This window comes from Belonocnema kinseyi, chromosome 5 (genome assembly GCF_010883055.1).
Source record: "Belonocnema kinseyi isolate 2016_QV_RU_SX_M_011 chromosome 5, B_treatae_v1, whole genome shotgun sequence".
NCBI lineage: Eukaryota > Metazoa > Arthropoda > Insecta > Hymenoptera > Cynipidae > Belonocnema > Belonocnema kinseyi.
Genome location: NC_046661.1, coordinates 32,357,648 through 32,377,884, shown reverse-complemented (window position 1 = coordinate 32,377,884; position 20,237 = coordinate 32,357,648). Strand labels below are relative to the sequence as shown.

The 20,237-nt window shown below is 33.2% G+C and overlaps 1 protein-coding gene across 1 annotated transcript in view; it reads left to right on the top strand.

The window, feature by feature from the left end:
* Positions 1 to 20,237, top strand: part of LOC117173596 — a 62,525-nt gene that overhangs the window by 22,771 nt on the left and 19,517 nt on the right. Inside the window, exons 9-10 of the mRNA XM_033362235.1 lie at positions 11,268 to 11,947; positions 12,067 to 12,703. Coding sequence (XP_033218126.1) covers positions 11,268 to 11,947; positions 12,067 to 12,703 — 1,317 coding nt within the window. The remainder of the gene's footprint in view (positions 1 to 11,267; positions 11,948 to 12,066; positions 12,704 to 20,237) is intronic.

Below are 20,237 nucleotides of genomic sequence, written 5' to 3'. Positions count from 1 at the left end.
AACATTTCTGTAACCAATTTCCCCCGCGCAGCCACAGTGTTATAAAAACCACAGGTATCTCATATTATGAGAACCACACCGTGCAACTATGCACTTACTATGTCTGCCCTGTACAATGAAAAACTTCAACACTATCGATATTTTCCTACTTAGTTATTCAATCCCCATCACTCCAGACAAACTTTACTGCTAAATACATATTCAATGAATAATAAATAGGGTTTTTAAAAATTCCCTTCAAAGAACTCGACCACCATCGATTTCACAAGAAGTTCGCCTATAATCTTTAGAAGCCCAATGAAAAATGGACTATACCACGAAATTACTCTTTCTTCAAGGGCTACAAGTTAGTGATAGAACCAACAGAGTGGGTCTCTTAGTTTAGCTGATACTCCGCTTTCTCATATTACGAGAATATCTCATATTCGAGTACTCTCCTCTAATAATTATTTCGAGTGATTTATAACCTATGTGACAATTTTGTGTCATGGCGAATGTAGCGCCTCTGCGACAGGGCTTTGAACTATTTACCCAAAATTTCGTCGCGGTAAAATACACACCGGGTTGGGGGCCTTAGATAAAATTAGTTTTTTTCATAGTTGATATGACAACTTCACGTCGATTTGTGCTCCACATTTCGTCACTGACGTACGGTACGTGGTACCCGTAATCCCGGGAGTTTTGGGACCTGTATATACGACCGTGCGTACGACTAACCTCGAAACTCGCGACTGGGACCGACAGGACATATAATTAAGGTATGTCTGCCTGAGGGCACAGTTTAACTAATTTTTTGAAAAGCCAAATTGACTTTTAAATTCTCTACTGGTGAAATTTATTGAAGCACTTACCGTATAAAAAATCTCACCGAAGTTTACATCGATTTAAATATTTTTTCTTATATTAAAACCAATTAAATATGCGTGGGACATTTTAAGTGCAAACAAAAAATTTCTATGCGAATAGGCCAACATTTTGAATTTGTTTATCTTATTTCTATATAAAAATTTTAATAGTTATTTTTTATCAAATATTATTAAATATTTATTATTTTAAGAAATACCTGAAGTCGTTCTGGAGATTGAAGGAAATTATCATTTGAAAAAAATCTCAATTTTAATATTTTGCCACAAGAATTGTTTATAACAATGTTTATTATAAACTTTCAAATTATTTTTATTATTAAATGTAATTCCTACATTAATGTGAAACACTTATAGCAACAACAACAAAATGTTCGCCGATAATAAGACTATTTGTCAATTTCTTCATAAAATTGGTTTATCTAACAAATAAATGGAATAATAAAAAAATTATTTGTATTCTATGAGTTCTTAAACATTATTAATAAACAAATAGAGGAGATAAAGTTTGGAAGGTCAATCTTTCAAGAATTCAATGAACTTTAAGTTTAAAAAAAATCCAAATCGGACCAAAGTTGAAGGCTCTGGACATTTTTTAACGAATAAAGTGCTTCAAAAAGTGATTTGCACACACTGCGTGCTCATGATTTAACACACTTCTATTTCTTAAGGGTGTTGGTTCAATCCGACTTTGAATTTTTTTTCATAGGTACGGCACTGATTCCATATATATTGCTTCCGACGGATTTGCGAACTGTTACCTTCACTCTACACGATTCTAACGATTCTTTCGCAAAATTAATATTTGTCGGGAAAATAATCATTTCCTCAAAAAAATTGATTTTCCAACATTTTATTGATTCGATGATCTCATAAAACCCCGGATATTCGACAAGTTTTCTTTCTTTCGTTCACAAATCCTTCATAAAAAAAAATATATGGAATCAGTTCCGTACTTATAAAAAAATTCAAAGTCGGATTAACCAACGCCCTTAAAATGGCTTTTTGCCACAGCTTAATTATTGCTGAATTTTTTGGTGCAAAGAACATGTGCTGATCGTTGTTGTCATAACCACTTGCAACCAGGAACTGTAAATTTAGGTTCCATTCTTACCGCGCTTATAATAGGAACAAGACAAAATGAAAAAATTAAAAGGTGCACTAGGCTATTTTTTTCAAAACACTGAATTTCTCGCGAACTAATCTTTTTTGAATTATTTTTGTAAACTGAAATGTTTATTGACAGAAAAGTCGATGATGTGACACTCTCAAATACCTATATTGCCGACCTCACTTTTTTAGTTTACTGAATTTTCTTTGAACTTTAGAACTGTTTTTTTAATTAAAATAGCCGAATCGAGTAATGCTGTTCCGTCTGTTTTTTTATTACACCATTGCGTATAACCTATTGCGCCATAAGCTAAAAATAAATTTGGCCCCACATTCTCAATAAGTTGCATACTTTTTAGGGGCCATCAAGTAGTTTTTATTTGCTCAAACTATGAAGTAATGCTTTGACAATTTCCGCAAACATATATTTTGCAGCCTTGAATGTGAGCATGATATAGGGAAAAATGGTTGGTGTGCCAGAAGTACTTCTTTAAAAAAAATGAATCACATTTCTTAATTTATCTTCTTATTATCAACAGAATTAGTTCTTGAATTTTTCGGAGCCCCCGTAGTACCCTCTCTAACATGTATTTCTACCATAATGAAAATTAGATTTTTTGATTTTTCAAAAACTGTTTATAGCATTTGTAAAAAATTTTTTTTTATTTATTACTTGACGTAACTTTATCTTATAGGGTTAACCACTTGCTCCCGCAATATGGATCACATACTAGCGGGGGCACCCAGATCATGCTTATCCTGCTACGACCTTATAACTCATAATTTTACTATCCTGCCGGCAAAAGTGTATTTTCACTTCATTTTTTAATGGCTGATAAGTTCTCTTTATTTTAACTGTGACAGAGGTAAAAAAAATCTCTTTAAGATTTTGAATGCTCTCAAAGTTCAGAATTATGTATGTAATCGAGCAGAGGATAAAGCCAATCTGTCCATTTTTTAAGTAGATTATTGCAAAAATAGTGTAAATTTCTAATATTTTCTTGAACTTTAAATAATATCCGAAATAACAAACATTTTGTAATGTTAGTAGCAGGCCCGTAGCTGGGGGTGGGGGCAATGTCCCCTGTGTTCATCGTTGCCCCCCCCCCCCCGGATTGTAATTGTGAAAAAATATATTTTACTCTTTGACTCAAATTGTGTCGTCGTTTCGAAAGAATTTTTTGTAGCTTAATAATTATCTGGTTTTTTTAGCATTATGAAAAGTCAGAAATTCACTTTTATGATTTGTGCTGTCCTGAAAATTTTGAAATTTATCTAGCTAGCCGATAAAATGTTGCAATCAAAAGAAAATTGTTTAGCCAGCGCTCTTCCGATCATTAAAAGTGTACATGAATGCATTACAGACTTCCGCTGCGACGATGCGTTCGAAACGACATATTCGGAAAGCCAAAAATTGTTTTCTATTTTTCATGAAAATTGTGAACCTGGGAAAAGAAAAATCAGACTTAATCGCAGTTTGAGTAGTTTTGTATTTACAGAAAGCTCTGGAATTTATTCATTCACGTTCGTTTTATAATAGTTGCATCTTGATAAATTCTTTTTCCTCCAATTTTTTTTGAAAATAAGTTGCTCTTAATAATACTACACAGCGAAAAAAAACGTTGACCCTTCATGAGATTATGTTTGCCCCCTCTGACATATTAGTCTGGCTATGGGCCTGGTTAGTAGGCTCATTTTAAAGCTATTTTTCCACAATATCGTAGCAGCTTACGAGCATAAATTTATTGAGAAAATCCTATTACGTTGCATTAGAGCTTAAATGTGCAATAAAACAGTTGGAATATTGAAATACTTTCAACTTTTATTATAACTTTAAGTTCTTGCACTGTGTTATGAAAAATTTCTAGATCCTGGGTTCATTTTATAAAGAATTTTGAGAGAATTCAACTCTTTAGAAACAACAAATTTTAGCACTGGCATTATTAAACTTAATAGAACCTAATGAATTATTAAAAAAGAGGCGAACTTAATATTTTGACCGGTAGGGTATATTATGAATTATAATACCTTAAATTTTGCTCTAAAACACTAAAATTAAGTAACTATTATAACATGTTTATCAGACACAGATTTTATTTATTAATATACAGTTTGTAGCTAAAATACATATATACTTCTACTAATTTATAGTGTTTTTAAACGAAATATATATTATAGTGGCGTTGTTTGCGAGACAAAAGATTAATTTTATAAAAATGGCTGAACATTTCAAAATATTACAAACTTTTTATCCGTAGCTTTTTACAATATTATTTTTAATTGTGCGATTTAAATCAGACATACATTTATCTGGAAATTAGAATCACATAGTTTAAAAAAGATGACTAATATATACACACAAAATACTGCCTTAAAGTGTTCTATAACATAGTCTTAAGTTGAAGGGATATATGACCCAGACATTTAGGGCTGCCGCTGCTAATCGATCCATATTTATGTAAGGATTTTTAAAGTTTCAACCGCTCATTGACATTCGGAGAAAACCTATAAAGCATTCTTCTAGAATTAAGTGCAAATCTTCTACATCTTTTCCTATAGTCCGTATACCCGGTTATACCTAAACAATTTCGGAAATTCTCCTGCTTTTATGGTCCATTTCTGTTGTAAGAAAACTCAGTTAGTAGAATGAATGTTCATCGCCCAACTCGTATTGATACCTGCTTAAGTTTACCCCGACCATTGCTACCTCTCACTTGCCTTTACCCAGTATATCTCACGTCGGATTAGAGGCGGGTGGGCAGTCGTCGTTTCCTCCACGGCTACCTGCGTACCCTTTCCCTTCCATTGTGCAGCGACATTACCCCTCACTGGAGTCGAAGTTGCTCCAGCGGGCGATGACCAAAGGAGCGCGAGCTACCTGGGATCCTTCCCCTTCCAGTGGGACCCTTACCCCTCACACCTGTCTTGGCGCGCTTAGTCGCCGGGATTGCCAGAGCGCAGGGTCTATTGTCTCGCTAATGACCCTAAATCACCTCCGATACCTTTCCAACTATTGAGAGTTTGTGATCACATAATTATAAGATCTAGATACCTCAAATCTGTTAAATGTATAGCAAAAGTCTCAAAAAAATTATGAAAAATCTCATAAAAATTCGATTCGAGGTACGAGTGTTTGTGAAGTACTTCAATATAAGATCTATAGGCCTTAGTTCTATAAAGTGTGGCTGCAAGTCCATATTGTGCGAAGGTAGCGATATTGTGAAGTATATTAGTGCGTATTAGTGAGGAATATTTAATAATAAGATCCGTAGACCTCAGTTCTATAAAGTGCTGTGAGTCCCTACTGTTGAAGGTAGCGATTTTTCGAAGTGTATTAGTGCGTGTTAATGAGGTATATTTAATAATAATATTGAATCGGATTGACGAAGGAGTAAGAGTAAGTATCTGAAAAATTATTGTATTCATATATGTGTAATGTAAATATATGTATATAATGTAAAGCTAATTACGAAAAGTAATGTCTACAAAATAAAGGGCAACAGTGTGCTTGTCCAATTTAATGAAAATGGTCCAAAATTCCATTTATTTAAAACTATTGATCTCGGATGATTTATTTGAACTTGTTTTTTAAAAAGCTTCACGCCCGCATAATGCTGCTAAGATGCCTTTCTTTTATTGGTACAAACAGACAAAAAATATTTAGAAAAATGAGAAAGGTATGGTTTTGAAGAAAATCTATTTAATCGTTCTCTTCAAATTTTGAAAATATGAAAAGAGTATAATTTTCTCTAAAAAAAACAATATATTTCGCCCTCGAGAGATTCTGCGACTTCAAGTTTAGGGCCCTGTCTGATTTCAAATGGATGTGGTCAGCGATGATTGTTATTTGTACGTTATTCTCCAAAAGGCCGACGTTGGTTACAGTTTACTTGTAACCACTATTAATAACATCGTCGATGGTTATAAATATATAACAAAGAGTTGGATGTAACATGTGCTTAAAATAAAAAATGATTTCTTCAAAATGTGATATTTTTAAACCAATTTACTTCTATATGACGAGCTTTCGATCACTCCAATATTCGTGATGCATACACTAAATAATGGCATACACGTATTCTTTTAATATTCTTGGTATTCTTGATATACTCTTTAATCTCAAATATATTTGATATTCCAAAATATTCCGATATATCCCTAAACATTCATCAATATTCTGACATATTCCCCAATTTCCCTTTACGCTCTACAAGTTTTTAATGATTCCAAATTATTTTAAATCATTAAAAAAAATTTCAAGAAATTTTAAAAGAGTATGTATTATATTATAATGACAAATATTTTCAAGCGTTTAAAAGTATTTAATGCATTCAAAAATAATTTAACTGGAATTAAAAATCCTTTTTAATTAAAAAAGAAAAAAATTTATCAATGAATTTCAAAATATTTCAAGTAATTTCGAATTTATTTATGACTAGGTTGTTCATCATGTTAAATCCAATTTGCTGACTGAAAATAGAAATTCTCCGAATCTACATATTTTTACGATTGAAGGAGGGAATGTTGATATTTAATTTTTGTCTGTCAATGAGAAATGATACATCCCTGGACTCGTGAAAGCCCATAGATTCCCAAAAAATGACTTCCAAATAGTTTGCATAAGTTCTTTTTAAATTTTAAGTGAAGAAGTTAGAACGGTAATCGGAGGTGATTTAGGGCCATTAGCAACAATAGACAGTAAGCTCCGGCAATCCCGACGACTAAGCGCGCCGAGACAGGTGTGTGGGATAAGGGTCCCACTGGAAGGGGAATGATTCCAGGTAGGTCGCGCTCCTTTAGGATGCACCCCTCAATGCTCCGTCCCCTGTGGATATAATCCCTTTGTCTTCCATCTTAAATCTATTCCTATCTGAAGAATATCAATATGCCAAGGAAAATCATTTAAATATACAATATTAGATTTATTCTAATCTTATAAGATATAAATACGATATATGAACATTTTAAGGACGAAAAATTATAGAATTTTCCATACTTTTGGTCAATTATACATACAATGCAATACAATTATAAATAAAAAATAATAAAACAATACAATTTTCTACTCTTTAAGTTATGATTGATTGATAATTAATTCAATTTAACAAAAGCTAGTGTTTGAACAAGTTATTATAAAAACATTTCTGTGTTGAAATGTTGTCACAGGCTTATACTGCCCAGCATGTCGAAGGCATTTTTAGTTAGAGTTGGATTTTTTATTTGATCATTTTGCACGGGGCTGTCCCGGTATATATCATCAGTCACGGATGCATTTTTATAATGCAATCAAGTGATCTGATAAGTGCAGTCTACCCAGATATATTAGACAAAGTCTGAGTTTTACTCCATCATTGAAGGACTGGGTTGCAGTCAAGTACACGATGGGGGGACCTACAGCTTAAGGTGGGTTTCGAACCACCAGAACCTCGGTAAAGGTACATAGAAAAATTTCCAGAGGTACCGGCTCAGGGATCGAACTCCGGACCTCTGAGGTGAAGTCCGTGTGTAACCAACTGAGCCACCGAGGCTCTCTTAAAGTGTTTTTATTAAACTTTTACTCGGGTAAACCCAGTTATACATCATAGCCACGGACTAAGTCAAGTGACTGATGAGATTAGAATGTTATAAGTTATACAATTACGAGAGCCACGAGCGTTGGAGGTGACAACAGTCACCTCTGGATGCTTTCTTAGAGCTACCATCTGCCACTCCACGGGTTTTCAGTCGCTCGCTTCCTGATGATCAAGAAAGTTTCTTACAATTGCGGCAGGTGTTTAATAAAACCGCCTTCTGAGCTGCTTCCAATACCCTACTGACTCATAAATGTTCAAGATGTTCAGTGCATCTTGCGTGCACATTGTCGGTAGCCGAAATCACAATGGGATGAATAGATACATGATTCACATTCCTCCATATGGCCTTTACTTCATGCCTTAACTCGCTATACTTGTGGATCTTGGTTGTATAGGTTGAGTGCCAATTTCGGTTAAGCGGACAAGCAATGTCGATGATGTAGACTTTTCCACCTTTTTTGTATTGCATCACGATGTCAGGTCGATTGGCCCGGATGTAATGATCCGTTTGGATAAAACATCCCAATATAAGATGTAATTTTCGCTTTCTAAAACGGGCATTGGAATGTATCTATAGAAGGGCATCCATTATTTTAAGAGTCCTAAGTTTAGGGCAAGTTGTTGATGTATAATGCCCGCTATATCATTATGTCTGTGGGTATATTCACTCTGAGCCATTACGCGACAGCCATCGATAATGTGCTCGATGGATTCGTTTGTATCTCAACATAATCGGCACGTCTTGATTTAACATGTGTTTACGATAATTTCTGGTGCTGACAACCTTGTCCTGTATCGCAATGACAAATCCTTCCGTGTCTGGATACAAAACACCCTTTTTTAGCCAAATATTGGATGCCTCACTATCCACTTCATTTTGATCTAACGTTTTGGGGTGCTCGCCGTGGATGGCTTTCTGCCTCTGGTTATATTTCTAATTCCTCTATGGTTTCTGTCCTGATATTCAAAACTGATCTTCTCGTATGTTGCAGTTTTTTTCTAAAATTGTACACTTTTGGTCCACTTTTAAATTGTAGTGAGAGAATAATTAAATTAAGTTAACATTCTTTTGTAATAATTTTCGAAAAATGCGGGTTTTTCTTAAATTTTCAACAGCGTCACCAACGAAAAAACAATAGAAAATTGATTTTTTATCACTTCATTAACGCAATGGGGAGCTTATGAAAAATTAATATTTTAATCAAAATTGTAAAAATATATTAATATTTTAATCGAAACGCAGGTAGCCGTGGAGGAAAAGACGATCGCCCAGACGGGCATATCTGAGATCTTGAAATTAGTATCCATTGTACCTATAATCCCTTTGTACTTGCAATACTCATTCATAGAATGTCTATATATTACTCTAATTTGAAAAGCTTATAATTTAAATTTATTCTGTTTTGAAGACATTTAAACTGAACATTGAAAACTTCGCAAATTTTACCATTTTTAACGTTTTCATTTTAAAATGCCTTATGAAATATATATATATACCTTATGACATTTAATTTTAAAACATTGTACAATTAGGCTAATATAATGTACATATTAATATAAGAATTGCGTATAATCTCAAAAATAATTGAAAAGTTAAAAAGACCTATTATTGTAAATATTGTTTGTAACAAAATATTTTAATTTCACGTATTTTTAATGTTTTATTTATCCCGTAATTTATTCAATTATTGCAAATCTTACTAAAAATAATATATCTTTGATAATAATTGGTAAAATATAATAATTTGAATGTTGAACGTAGAAAAAATTCGATTTCTAAATTAAAAAGAGAATCAATAATAGAATTGCGTGCTAAGAGTCACTCAGTGAAAATTCCTGGAATATTTTATAATTAATACTTAACTACTATGAATTATTCATATAAATGTTTATTGACACTTTTTTATTATCATTTGTGACTAATAAATTCAACTTAATATCAAGCTATTTGAGTGGAAAGAACGAATTCGCTGTTCTTGATTTAAAAAAATTTCAAATTTATTCATCTAATTTAATTAGGAGAATATAAATTGTTATATTTTATCAAATATTATCAAACATATATTATTTTTAGAAATATTTGCAGCAATTCATGTATTTTCTTGAAATTTGATTACAAATTCTAATTTTTCGGAGAAAAATTACTCTTTGGTTGAAATTTTTTTTCAATTTGAAAGTAAATTTTTTACTGCAAATTTAGCTATCCTATACATTTGATTTTTTTGATTTTTTACGTAAAAGTTTCTTTTCTTTTGGAATCATAATTTACTTTTTTAACTGAAAATTCCTCTTTTTAGGATCCGTATAATTTTCGCCCTTTCCCCTGTCATTTAATAATAACGTTAGATGAAGGAGTGCGATGAAATTTTACCGGTTTTTATTAATCAACAAAGTAGTTCAATTTTCTAACAAGTAGTTGAATTTTCAACGCAAAAAGATGAGTTCGCAACGAAAAATGTAATAGCTGATATTCTAAGCAAGAAAAGATTTTTAATTTAAATCCAAAGCAGCTGAATAGAATAAAAAAAAAATTTAATCATAAAAAGTTAAATCCTTACTCAAACCAGGTGAATCTTTAACCAAACAGTTATTTGCATTTTTAATAAAATGATAAGCTTTCCGTAAAATAGTTCAATTTTCAATCAAATAGTTACAAATAGTTACCAAAAGGCATTCATTTTTAATATATAAATCAAGTTAACAAACACAATGGTTCAAACAATTGATTATTTATAATAATTTTCACTTAAAATAAAGCTAGAAAGACGGAGTTATTAAAATAATATTTTCAAATTCTAATGAGGTTATAATTAAATCAAGTTAACAAACAGTTGATTATTTATAATAATATTCTCTGAGAACAATTCTAGAAGATTTTTTTAAAATAATTTTTTTAAAGAAAAATCATTAATATTTTTTACAGGAATCTTAACTATATTTTTTTATTATCTGAAAAGCTTACAAATTATTTAAAACCGTCAAAATTTTATTTAAAGATCTTCATAAATATATATTTTGTTAAAAAAATTTTGGAATGATTCCAAATTTTTTATTATTTTTGAATATCTTCAAAATTTCTCAATATCTTTTAACCTAACCGAAGTTTCTAATTTTTGTTTAAAATTTTGAAAATATTTCGAAATATTTTTAAATATTTTGTTAAAATTAATTTACTAATGTAAAACAACATTTTCAATGTTCATAGGAATCTTCATGAATTTTTCGTATATAATTTTATTTTTAATTTATTGGAATCTTTTCAACTTTTGAATTATTTTTGAACTTCTTTAAAAAGTCCTGAATATCATTTAAAATGATTCGACTTTTCCTACCATCTTTAATAAAACCTGCAACATTTTATTAAATGCCCGAAAATCTTCCAGATTATTTTTTACAATTTTGGAAATCTTTAGAAAAATTCTTTTAGGACTGATGATGGGGTTTATACAAAGTATTCCAATTTTTACTCGGAAATAGAATTTTCAATAAAAATGTAAATTTTCAATTCAAGAAAATAGGCATGCTGCCCTCTGTGTAGCGGTGAGGCAAAAAGTACCTCATATATCAGGGATGAGGTACTTTTGGCCTCACCGTTACACAGAGGACAGCATGACTTTAAGGCAGGCTGCTCAGTAGAGACGGCACTCCATGCTGTTGTAGCAAAAATTGGAGCAGCAGTTGGAAAAAAAGGGGTATGCTGTGGGAACTTTCTTGGATATAGAGGGTGCCTTCAGTTGTACCCCTCCAGAAGTCATCTGTCGGGATAGGAAGTATGTTACGCCAGAGGAGACTCGAAACTAAATGGGGTGAAGGTCTAGTTAAAGGAGTAGCGCCTCAGGGGTGTCCACAGGGGGGTGTCCTGTCGCCCCTCCTGTGGTGCATAATAGTGGATGGTCTCCTGCGTAGGCTTAATGAAGAGGGGTATTATTCTCAGGGATATGCGGATGACTTTGTAATCCTAGTTAGGGGGGCTCATCTGGAAACCTTGATGGGCCTTACAAGGTCGGCGCTGCGCATTGTGGAGCTCTGGTGCGATAGCTTAGGGCTCTTGGTGAATCTGGAAAAGACCAAAATGGTTATTTTCACGAAGAATTACAAGATGCCGAAGGTTGTCGCTCCTGTTTTCTGTGGCGGGAGGCTGACGTTCTCAGACTCGGTTAAGTATCTGGGAGTCATCCTAGATAGCAGACTGAGCTGGGCGAAGCACCTGGAGACCCAATGCAGGAATTTCGTCATGACTTTATGGATGTGTAGGAGAGCTTTTGGGTTGACGTGGGGAATAGGGCCCAAAATGCTTGCATGGCTCTGCTCCGCAGTTCTTAAACCGAGGTTCCTTCATGCGGTTGTGGACTGTTGGCCACGGGCAAAACTCAAAACGATGCACACGCGATGGGCCGCCTGGTGAGAGTGAACAGATGGACTCGGGGGACTAGACACACTAGGCTGCCGAGTGGCATCAGCTCGCTGCCGATTCTTGAGATGAGGCAGGATAGAATAACAACACGTTTCGACTTCACCAGGGCTTTCCGCGTCTACAGCCCAAGTAGGGATGCGTGGAAAGAAAATGGTAACCCACTCCTCCAAGGGGAAATCTGGTATACGGATGGCTTAGGGGGGGGGGCAGTAGCGGGAATTCATGACAGGGCAAGGAGGAGGGAAGTGGTAGTCCCGCTTGGGAGACATGCTACTGTCTTTCAGGCGGAGGTCCTTGCTGTTCTTCGAAGTGCTGAGATATTATTAGAGGAAAACGCGGCTGGGAGACAGATTACGATCTGTTCGGACAGCCAAACGACACTAACTGCAGTGGGAAAACCAGATATAATATCTGAACTGGTTTGGGAATGCAAAAAGGCATTAAACCGACTTACAGAAAAGATTAAAGTGGCTCTCATACGGGTCCATGGCCATACAGGGATCAAGAGCAACCAGAAAGCGGACCAGCTGGCAAGAAGCGGTGCGGCAGGTGAATACATAGGGCTGGAACCGGTACTGGGTTTAGCGTCTTGCTGCATCGGTCTTGCCATAAAAAGCTGGATCCGCACTAAGCACCGAGAATACTGGGAGCAGGTCCGGGGTTGCCGACAGACGAACTCTATCCTGGGCTATACGTGCAGAATGGACAGAGCCAGGGAAATCTTGGGCTTGCCAAAGAAAGACGTAAGGACAGTGGTTCAGATGCTCACTGGGCACAACCACTCAAACTACCATGTTCACAAAATGGGGTATCACCCCATTACGCTCTTATTTTATGGAACCTGAAGAAGCTATAATGCTATCGGTGACTGTCTTGCTGGGCTTCTTTAGGAGGTCTGGGGTAAACTACTGATAGCGACAGCTAAGGGTGTGGCACAATAGGCTTTATAGCTTGAGCGCCAGGGTGCTCCATAGGGGGCTCCCTGCCCGTATTACAACTAACTAAACTCCACCAAGAAGAATAATCTTCTATTAAGCGCAAACATAAATAAAATAGTCCAGTTTAATCAAAACACAACTAATTTTCTACAAACGAGTTACATTTTTCTCGGAACAAATTAATTTTTAATCAAGATTATTTTTCTACCGAAAATAACGAAGAAATTTTTAGTTAAAAAATTATTTTTTAAATAAAAAAAGAACGAATTTTTAACAAAATAGTACAATTTTCTACTAAAAGAAATGAATTTTCGAACTAAAAAGACGAATATTACACAAATAAAGTTGAATATGTAACCCAGAAAAATGTATTTTATACAAAACCAGATGAGTTTTTAAATTAAACAGACAAATTAAAAATAAAATAATTCAATTTTTATACAAAAAAATTCAGTTTGACTCATTAGCATCAAAGTATAAGTTTGAAAAAAGAAGTAAATCTATCAACTCTAAAGAGACCAAATATTTTCTTTTTTATCAAAGATTTTTTGTAATCTTCGAATTTGAGTGTAATAAACTCACTGGGAAATTTCTAAAGTGGAACCAAAAGGGTCAACGGCTTAATTTTAGGCGATTCCAATTTGATCGCGACCTACCTGCTCGTCTTACCCTCTCCACTCGACTTATTCTTACGTCCCTGGCTGAGCGAGCAGAAAGATATTAGTTTATGCTTTGACCCTAGTTAGCTAGCATTTTGGAATTTTCCGTAGAATAGTTGAAAATGCATCAGTTTATTTGGTAGAAAATTCGTCTGTTGAAAATTCAACAGAATATATGAATTTCTATCCAATTGCCTAGAAGAATATTACACTTGAAAAGATATATTTTCAACCAAAAATGTAATAGTGGAATTTTCAGATTAAGAAATTATTTTGCAACAAAATAATTCATTTTTAAAAAAGTAGTTCAAATATTAAATTTTTAAATTCAGTAATTGTTTAATTTCAGATTACAGTTTAAAATTAATTATTGAACTGGGTATTGGTTTTAATAATTTGTTCAACTATACAATGTTATTATAATAAATATAACATAATAAAATTTACCTAATTATTTTAATTTATTGTTGTAATGCTTTTAAATATTGGGTGTTTATATAATAATAATTAGAGAATGATCTTCAAATTCAATATATTCTATATTAGGAGCTATTTCATATCAATATTATTAATATTTTACATGCGTTTTATTATACATATATATATATATATATTTATTTATTTATAATAGAATAAAACTTGATCCTAGAGTATTTTATATATCATTTTTTTGCTTTTAATTTTAATTCAAACCGAAGGGCCTATGACAAAGCCACCGAACGCGTCCTCGGGTTGCGGATGGAGTGTCCCCGTACCAAGAGTTTCTGCTGAATATGGTTACAAAAATAAATTGGCACTCGCGGACAATTTTCCCAGTCTTGTCCGTGTGAATATAGTAGGAGACGATGTACATGGCTGGGTTGCGCGCGCAACCCATTTCTCCTCTTCTGAATTTGAAAACTCGAAGGTGCATGATTGCCGGTCGGAACACTTCGGCGGTTCTATTTATATCTCTATCTGCTAACTGCTTTGAAATAAAATCAAGAGCTTGGGATTTTAATATTTCCAGATTTCGATGCTGGCGATTCCCATGATTTGAATACTTCGCGCGCCTCTTTATTTGCGTATATTTTGAGGTTACGTTATTTCAAGTATAAAATATAAATGATACAAATATCTATACTATTATATATACATTATTAATGATAATATTATAATTATGTTACATTATAATAGTCTTATTTATATCTTGATCCGCATTTGAAAGAAATTAAAGAAATTGGCGATTTTGGAATTCATCTCGTTTGGATAAAAACTACATTATTTGGTTAAAAAATAAATTATTTTGTTGAAAGTGTAACTATTTTGTAAAAAAAGTCCTCTTTTCTATCAAAAGTTCAACTACTTTGTTAAACTGTATTTTTTTTTCTTTGAAGGTTCATCTCTTTCATTGAAAATACATTTTTGAATATGAAAATTTAACAAATTCAACTATTTGGTTAAAAGTTCAACTCGTCGATTGAAAACTCATATTTTTCGCTAAAAAAATGCAACATTTTGTAGATAATTAGTCTTTTTGACTTTAAAAAGAAATAATTTCGTAGAAAATTCATGTATTTTGTTTAAAATTTGTCTGTTTTGTAGATCATTAATTTTCTTGGTCGAAAATTCATTTTATTGGTTGACAATTCAACAACTTTGTTGAAAATTCTTTTTTTCTGTTAAAAATTATTTATCTTTATCTGAAAATGTAACTATTATATGATTGATTAAAAATTAATCGTATATATTGGTTAAGTTGAAAAATCTTTTTTTTTTATAAAAAACATTAATCTTCTTGGTTGAAAATTCACATTTTCCCTTGAAAATCTAACAATTTCGTTGAAAATTTGTTTTTTTTTTCTTGTTCAATTCAATTTTTTATCAGAGTTTTTATCTGGAATTTGAACTATTCTATTTTTGGTTGAAATTTTATCCTGTACATTGTATTAGTTAAAACACGAATTATTTGATAGAAAGTTAATTTATTTGTTTCCGATTATGATTTTTTTTTAATTAAAAGAATTTTTAAATAAAATTTTTTAAATTGAAATTAAGGTATTAAAAATGGAAAAATAATTGATTTTACAAGATCATTCTGAATCCGTTGAAAATTTAAGAATTAATAGATATTAGTTTTTAAAATTATTTTCAATGATGACTTCAAATATTATTTCAGTCTAAAAAAATTTTATTTTTAGCCCATTCAATTTGAAATTTTTTAATAAAAAAAAATTTTTCGTTAATTATTAGAAATATTTGACCGTTCATTTATAACAATCCATTATAAACAACTATTAAAAACTATAAAAATTTGAACAGAATGGTTCAAAATAGAAAGCCTTGAATTGTTAAAATTGTAATGAGGTAAATTTTAACTTTGAACGCTACAATTTTAATTTAAAAAAAGATTCAAAATTAATTTAAAACTTGAAATTATTTCAAATAATTTGAAAGGCGATGTAGATTTTTGCAAATTAAAAAAATTAAGCTTTTCGAGAGTTGTAAAATATTTAAAAAGAATAACAAAAATGGTTGTGATTGCTAAGAAAATTGAAAATGATTTTACATTTCGAAAAATTTATTTTAAGTGAGTATTTGAAAAGATTTTAAAAATAAAAAAAAAAGAATCAGGACGATTTTAAGGCAATTTTTTATTTCGCAGTATTTTTAATGTTAGGAAAAAAATCTAATTAACAAAACATATCAATTTTAAACCCAAAAGTTTACTTTTTAACAAAATTAATTAATTTTCTATCAAATAATTGGTGTTCTAACTAATACGATGTATAGGATAAAGTTTCAACCAAAAATGGAATAGTTCAATTTCCACATAAAAGCGATTAATTGTTAATCAATCCTAGAATAGTTACATTTTCAGATAAAGAAAAATAATTTTTAACAGAAAAAATGAATTTTCAACAAAGTTGTTAATCTGTAGATCAATAAGATGAATTTTTTACCAAGAAAATTAATGATCTACAAAAAAAGACAAATTTTAAACAAAATACATGAATTTTCAACGAAATTATTTGATTTTGAATTCAAAAAGACGAATTATCTACAAACAGTTGGTTTTTTAAGCGAAAAATATGAGTTTTTAATCAAAGAGATAAACTTTCAACCAAATAGTCAAATTTTCAACCATAATTATAAAGCGCTGTTAAAAAAAGCGTATTTTTTACAAAGTAGTTCATCTCTTAGTGAAATAATCGACTTTTAAACCCAAAAGATGTACAGTTGATATTTCAACCAAACAATTGCATTCTTGACCAAAAATGATCAATTTCCAACAAATGCATGAACTTTCAACGAAATTATTTAATTTCAAAGTCAAAAAGAGTATTATCTACAAAAAAGCTGAATTTTTAACCCAAAAATATGATTTTCTAATCAAAATTTTAGTTTTTGACCAAGTAGTTTAACTTTCTATCAAATTGTTGACTTTTAACGCCCAAAAGATGCATTTTTTACAAAACAGTAAAATTTTTAACAAAAAAGTTAATTTGAAGGCAAATAGATAAACTTTCAACTATAATTATGAATCCTTGATCCGAAAAAAATAATTTTGTTACTAAGTAATTCAACTTTATGTGAATAATCGAATTTTCCACCCAAACATTATGATTTTAATTTTTAACAATATAGTTGCATTTAAAACAAAACGACTTTGCAGCCAAAAAAATTTACAGTTGACATTTCCACCGAAAATTTTAATTTTTAACCAAAAAGTATAAATTTTCCATAAAAAAATTTAATTTCTACAAAGAAAGACGAATTTTTAACAAAATACATGATTTTTTTAACCAAAAATGGTACAGATTAATTCTTTGTTTTAAACATGTATTTTTACAACACATAAAACATATTTTCATCAGAATAGTTATTAAATAAAAAAATTAATAAATTTTAAGAAAGTAGTTGAACTTTTGATAGAAAAGAGGACTTTTTTGACAAAATAGTTACATTTTCAACAAAATAATTAAGTTTTTAACCAAATAATTGAGTTTTTATCCAATTGAGATTTTTACAATGTTGTGAATATTTGAATTTTAATAACTGATAAAATGATAACGAGAATTATCAAAACATTGTCCAATTTTTCCTTTAGTGTGTGATATTGTTTAAACTAAAAACAAAAAAGTAAATATTTGTATGATAAATCTATCCATGTGACCTATCTATAAATATTTATATCAAGAAAGAGAGGCGACACTAAGCCCAACCGCGGGCAAGCATCCAATAGGTGAAGAGCGATGCTCCATGATCCGGAGAAACATCAACACTCAGATTTCTCTAAAGCCTAAAGATCTTGCTGAAACGGATGATGAGCTTTGTGGACATTTTTTCGAAGAATCCGACGTCTGGGCTATCAATTTTTGTGTGCATTATGCAGCGAGAGCTTTGGTCGTTGCGAACTGTAAAACAAAACCAACGGTTGATCATAAGACCAAAAGACGAATGCATCAACTTGCCATAAAGATAGGCTGGGCAAGACAGTACGCGTCCCGCATTCAGTGTGTGATTGACTACATCACATCTGGCAGGAATTTTACCGCCAAGGTTCGAAAGTTCGCACGTGAACTCCGGACCCGTTATCACACACTTAACAAGTCTAAACTGCTGACCATCAGGCAGCATATTGTTAAGAGTATACGGATACTATCTGACGCTCCGGGACCAGGTTGTATCACGACCTTCTGGTGGAAGAAATTTCCTTCAACCCATCAGCATTTGGCTCGTATTTTCACCTCATATTTAAAGTCGGAAGAGCCAATTCCGGAGTGGTTGGTGGAAGGGTGTACAATACTCGTGCCGAAAATAGGCAACTTATCTGACCCGAAGAATTACAGGCCAATCACTTGTCTCAACACACGGTATAAGATATTCACGGCTATCCTAAATGATAGGATTGTTCGGGCAATTGAACCTGTGTGGCAAGAAATGTATGAACAACCAGGCTCAAAGAAAGGCGTAGCGGGATGTCGAAAGAAACTGCTCATCGATAGATGTGTCTGCAAAGATGCAGCATTGTACCAGCGTGACCTATCGATGGCCTGGATTGATTATCGGAAAGCTTTCGATTCGACCTCCCATAGACTTATCATCAGTCTTTTGGAAATCTTAAAGGTTCATCCGCAAATAGTTGGGTGCATAGAGAGATTGATGCCGCTTTGGAAAACCAGATTTACTATCTCATCTGGAAAAAATCGTGTGACAACTACTAAGGTCACCTTTCAGAGAGGTGTCTTTCAGAGTGACACCATGAATCCACTCCTCTTTTGCTACATTATTGCCACTATCTCTAGCACTTCGCCATTCCGACGGGTACTTGTGCGGCAAACGTGCAGGTCGAAAGTACAAGTTCACTCATGTATTTTACATGGGCGATCTTAAGATCTATGCTAAAAACAAAGAGCAACTACATCTAGCTCTAGGGATTGTCGAACGATATACTAAGGAAATTGGAATGCAATTTGGGTTAGACAAATGCGCCAAGGTCCCGGTAGTACTCTGTTCATTTGGAGTGGTTCCATGGACAAAGAACGAGCTCAGATCCCTTCATATCGGGACACGAAAGGTTATGCACATAAACAAAAGCATTCATCTTAAGTCTTCTGTTCCGCGACTCTACATCTCACGCCGTCAAGGTGGTCGCGGTATATTGAATTGTCTTCACAACAGGATTATTCCGGGTACAGCAAATAGAGTCGTAAATGGAAGAGACCCTCTTCTTAAAATGGCCAGGAAGCACAAAGAAGTGGGAAAAGGAGCGTTTCTGCACAAAGCAGCGTAGGAGGCTGCGGAAACACTCGGACTTAACTTCAGTATTGGGGGTGAGAAAAATGCGTCAAATCTTCTCTATCTCGAGTACTCATTTCTGAAAACCGGCATTAAGAAAGCACAAGAGAAAAACTTTCGTGAACAGCTGCTCGATAAGAGGATGCACGGTATCTTCCACAGAAATGTGGAGGATCAGTTAATGTCGTGTGAACTAACTTTTGTGTTCCTTAAATCACCCGGATTGAAGTCTGGTACGCAGGACGTGCTATGCACACCCCGAGCATATAGCTCACATACTATTTAGTTGTCCAACTCATGCGGGAACCACCTACATCCTAAAGCACAATGCGGCACTAAGAGTGCTTTATTACCATCTCTGCCACTCTTACGGCATTAACCTTAATATCGCTCCTCTAAATGCTCCTAGGGAAATCGAGTCAGTTGTCGAGAATGAGAAGTGCCGCATATGCTGGAACTTTATATTCTCGACAATTGTTTCTGTTGCACACTCGAGGCCTGACATGGTTCTTCTTGACTTCGAGAAACGGACCATCTTCGTTTTCGAATTTTCGGCACCAGCTGACAAAAACATCATAGCCAAGGTGAATGAAAAGAAAGAGAGGTAAGACACCTTATAAGGGATCACTGGTTAGTAGCCTAAAAAGCATCCCTGCGTGTCAACAATATGCTAAAACACTTGCGGGAAAAATGCAGAAGGCGGTCGTCCTTGGGTCGCTCCGTGTTCTCAGGGTCCACGAAACTTTTGCCGGATCGTCGTATTGACTCCGTTACAGACTGTAACCACCTATCTCACGGTCGTGAGATGTGGTTGTGGCTGAAATTTTACCGCAATTACGTTGGGAGCGGGTGCAATTTTCAGATTAACATCCGCTCCCGACGATATCCTGCGGTTGTTT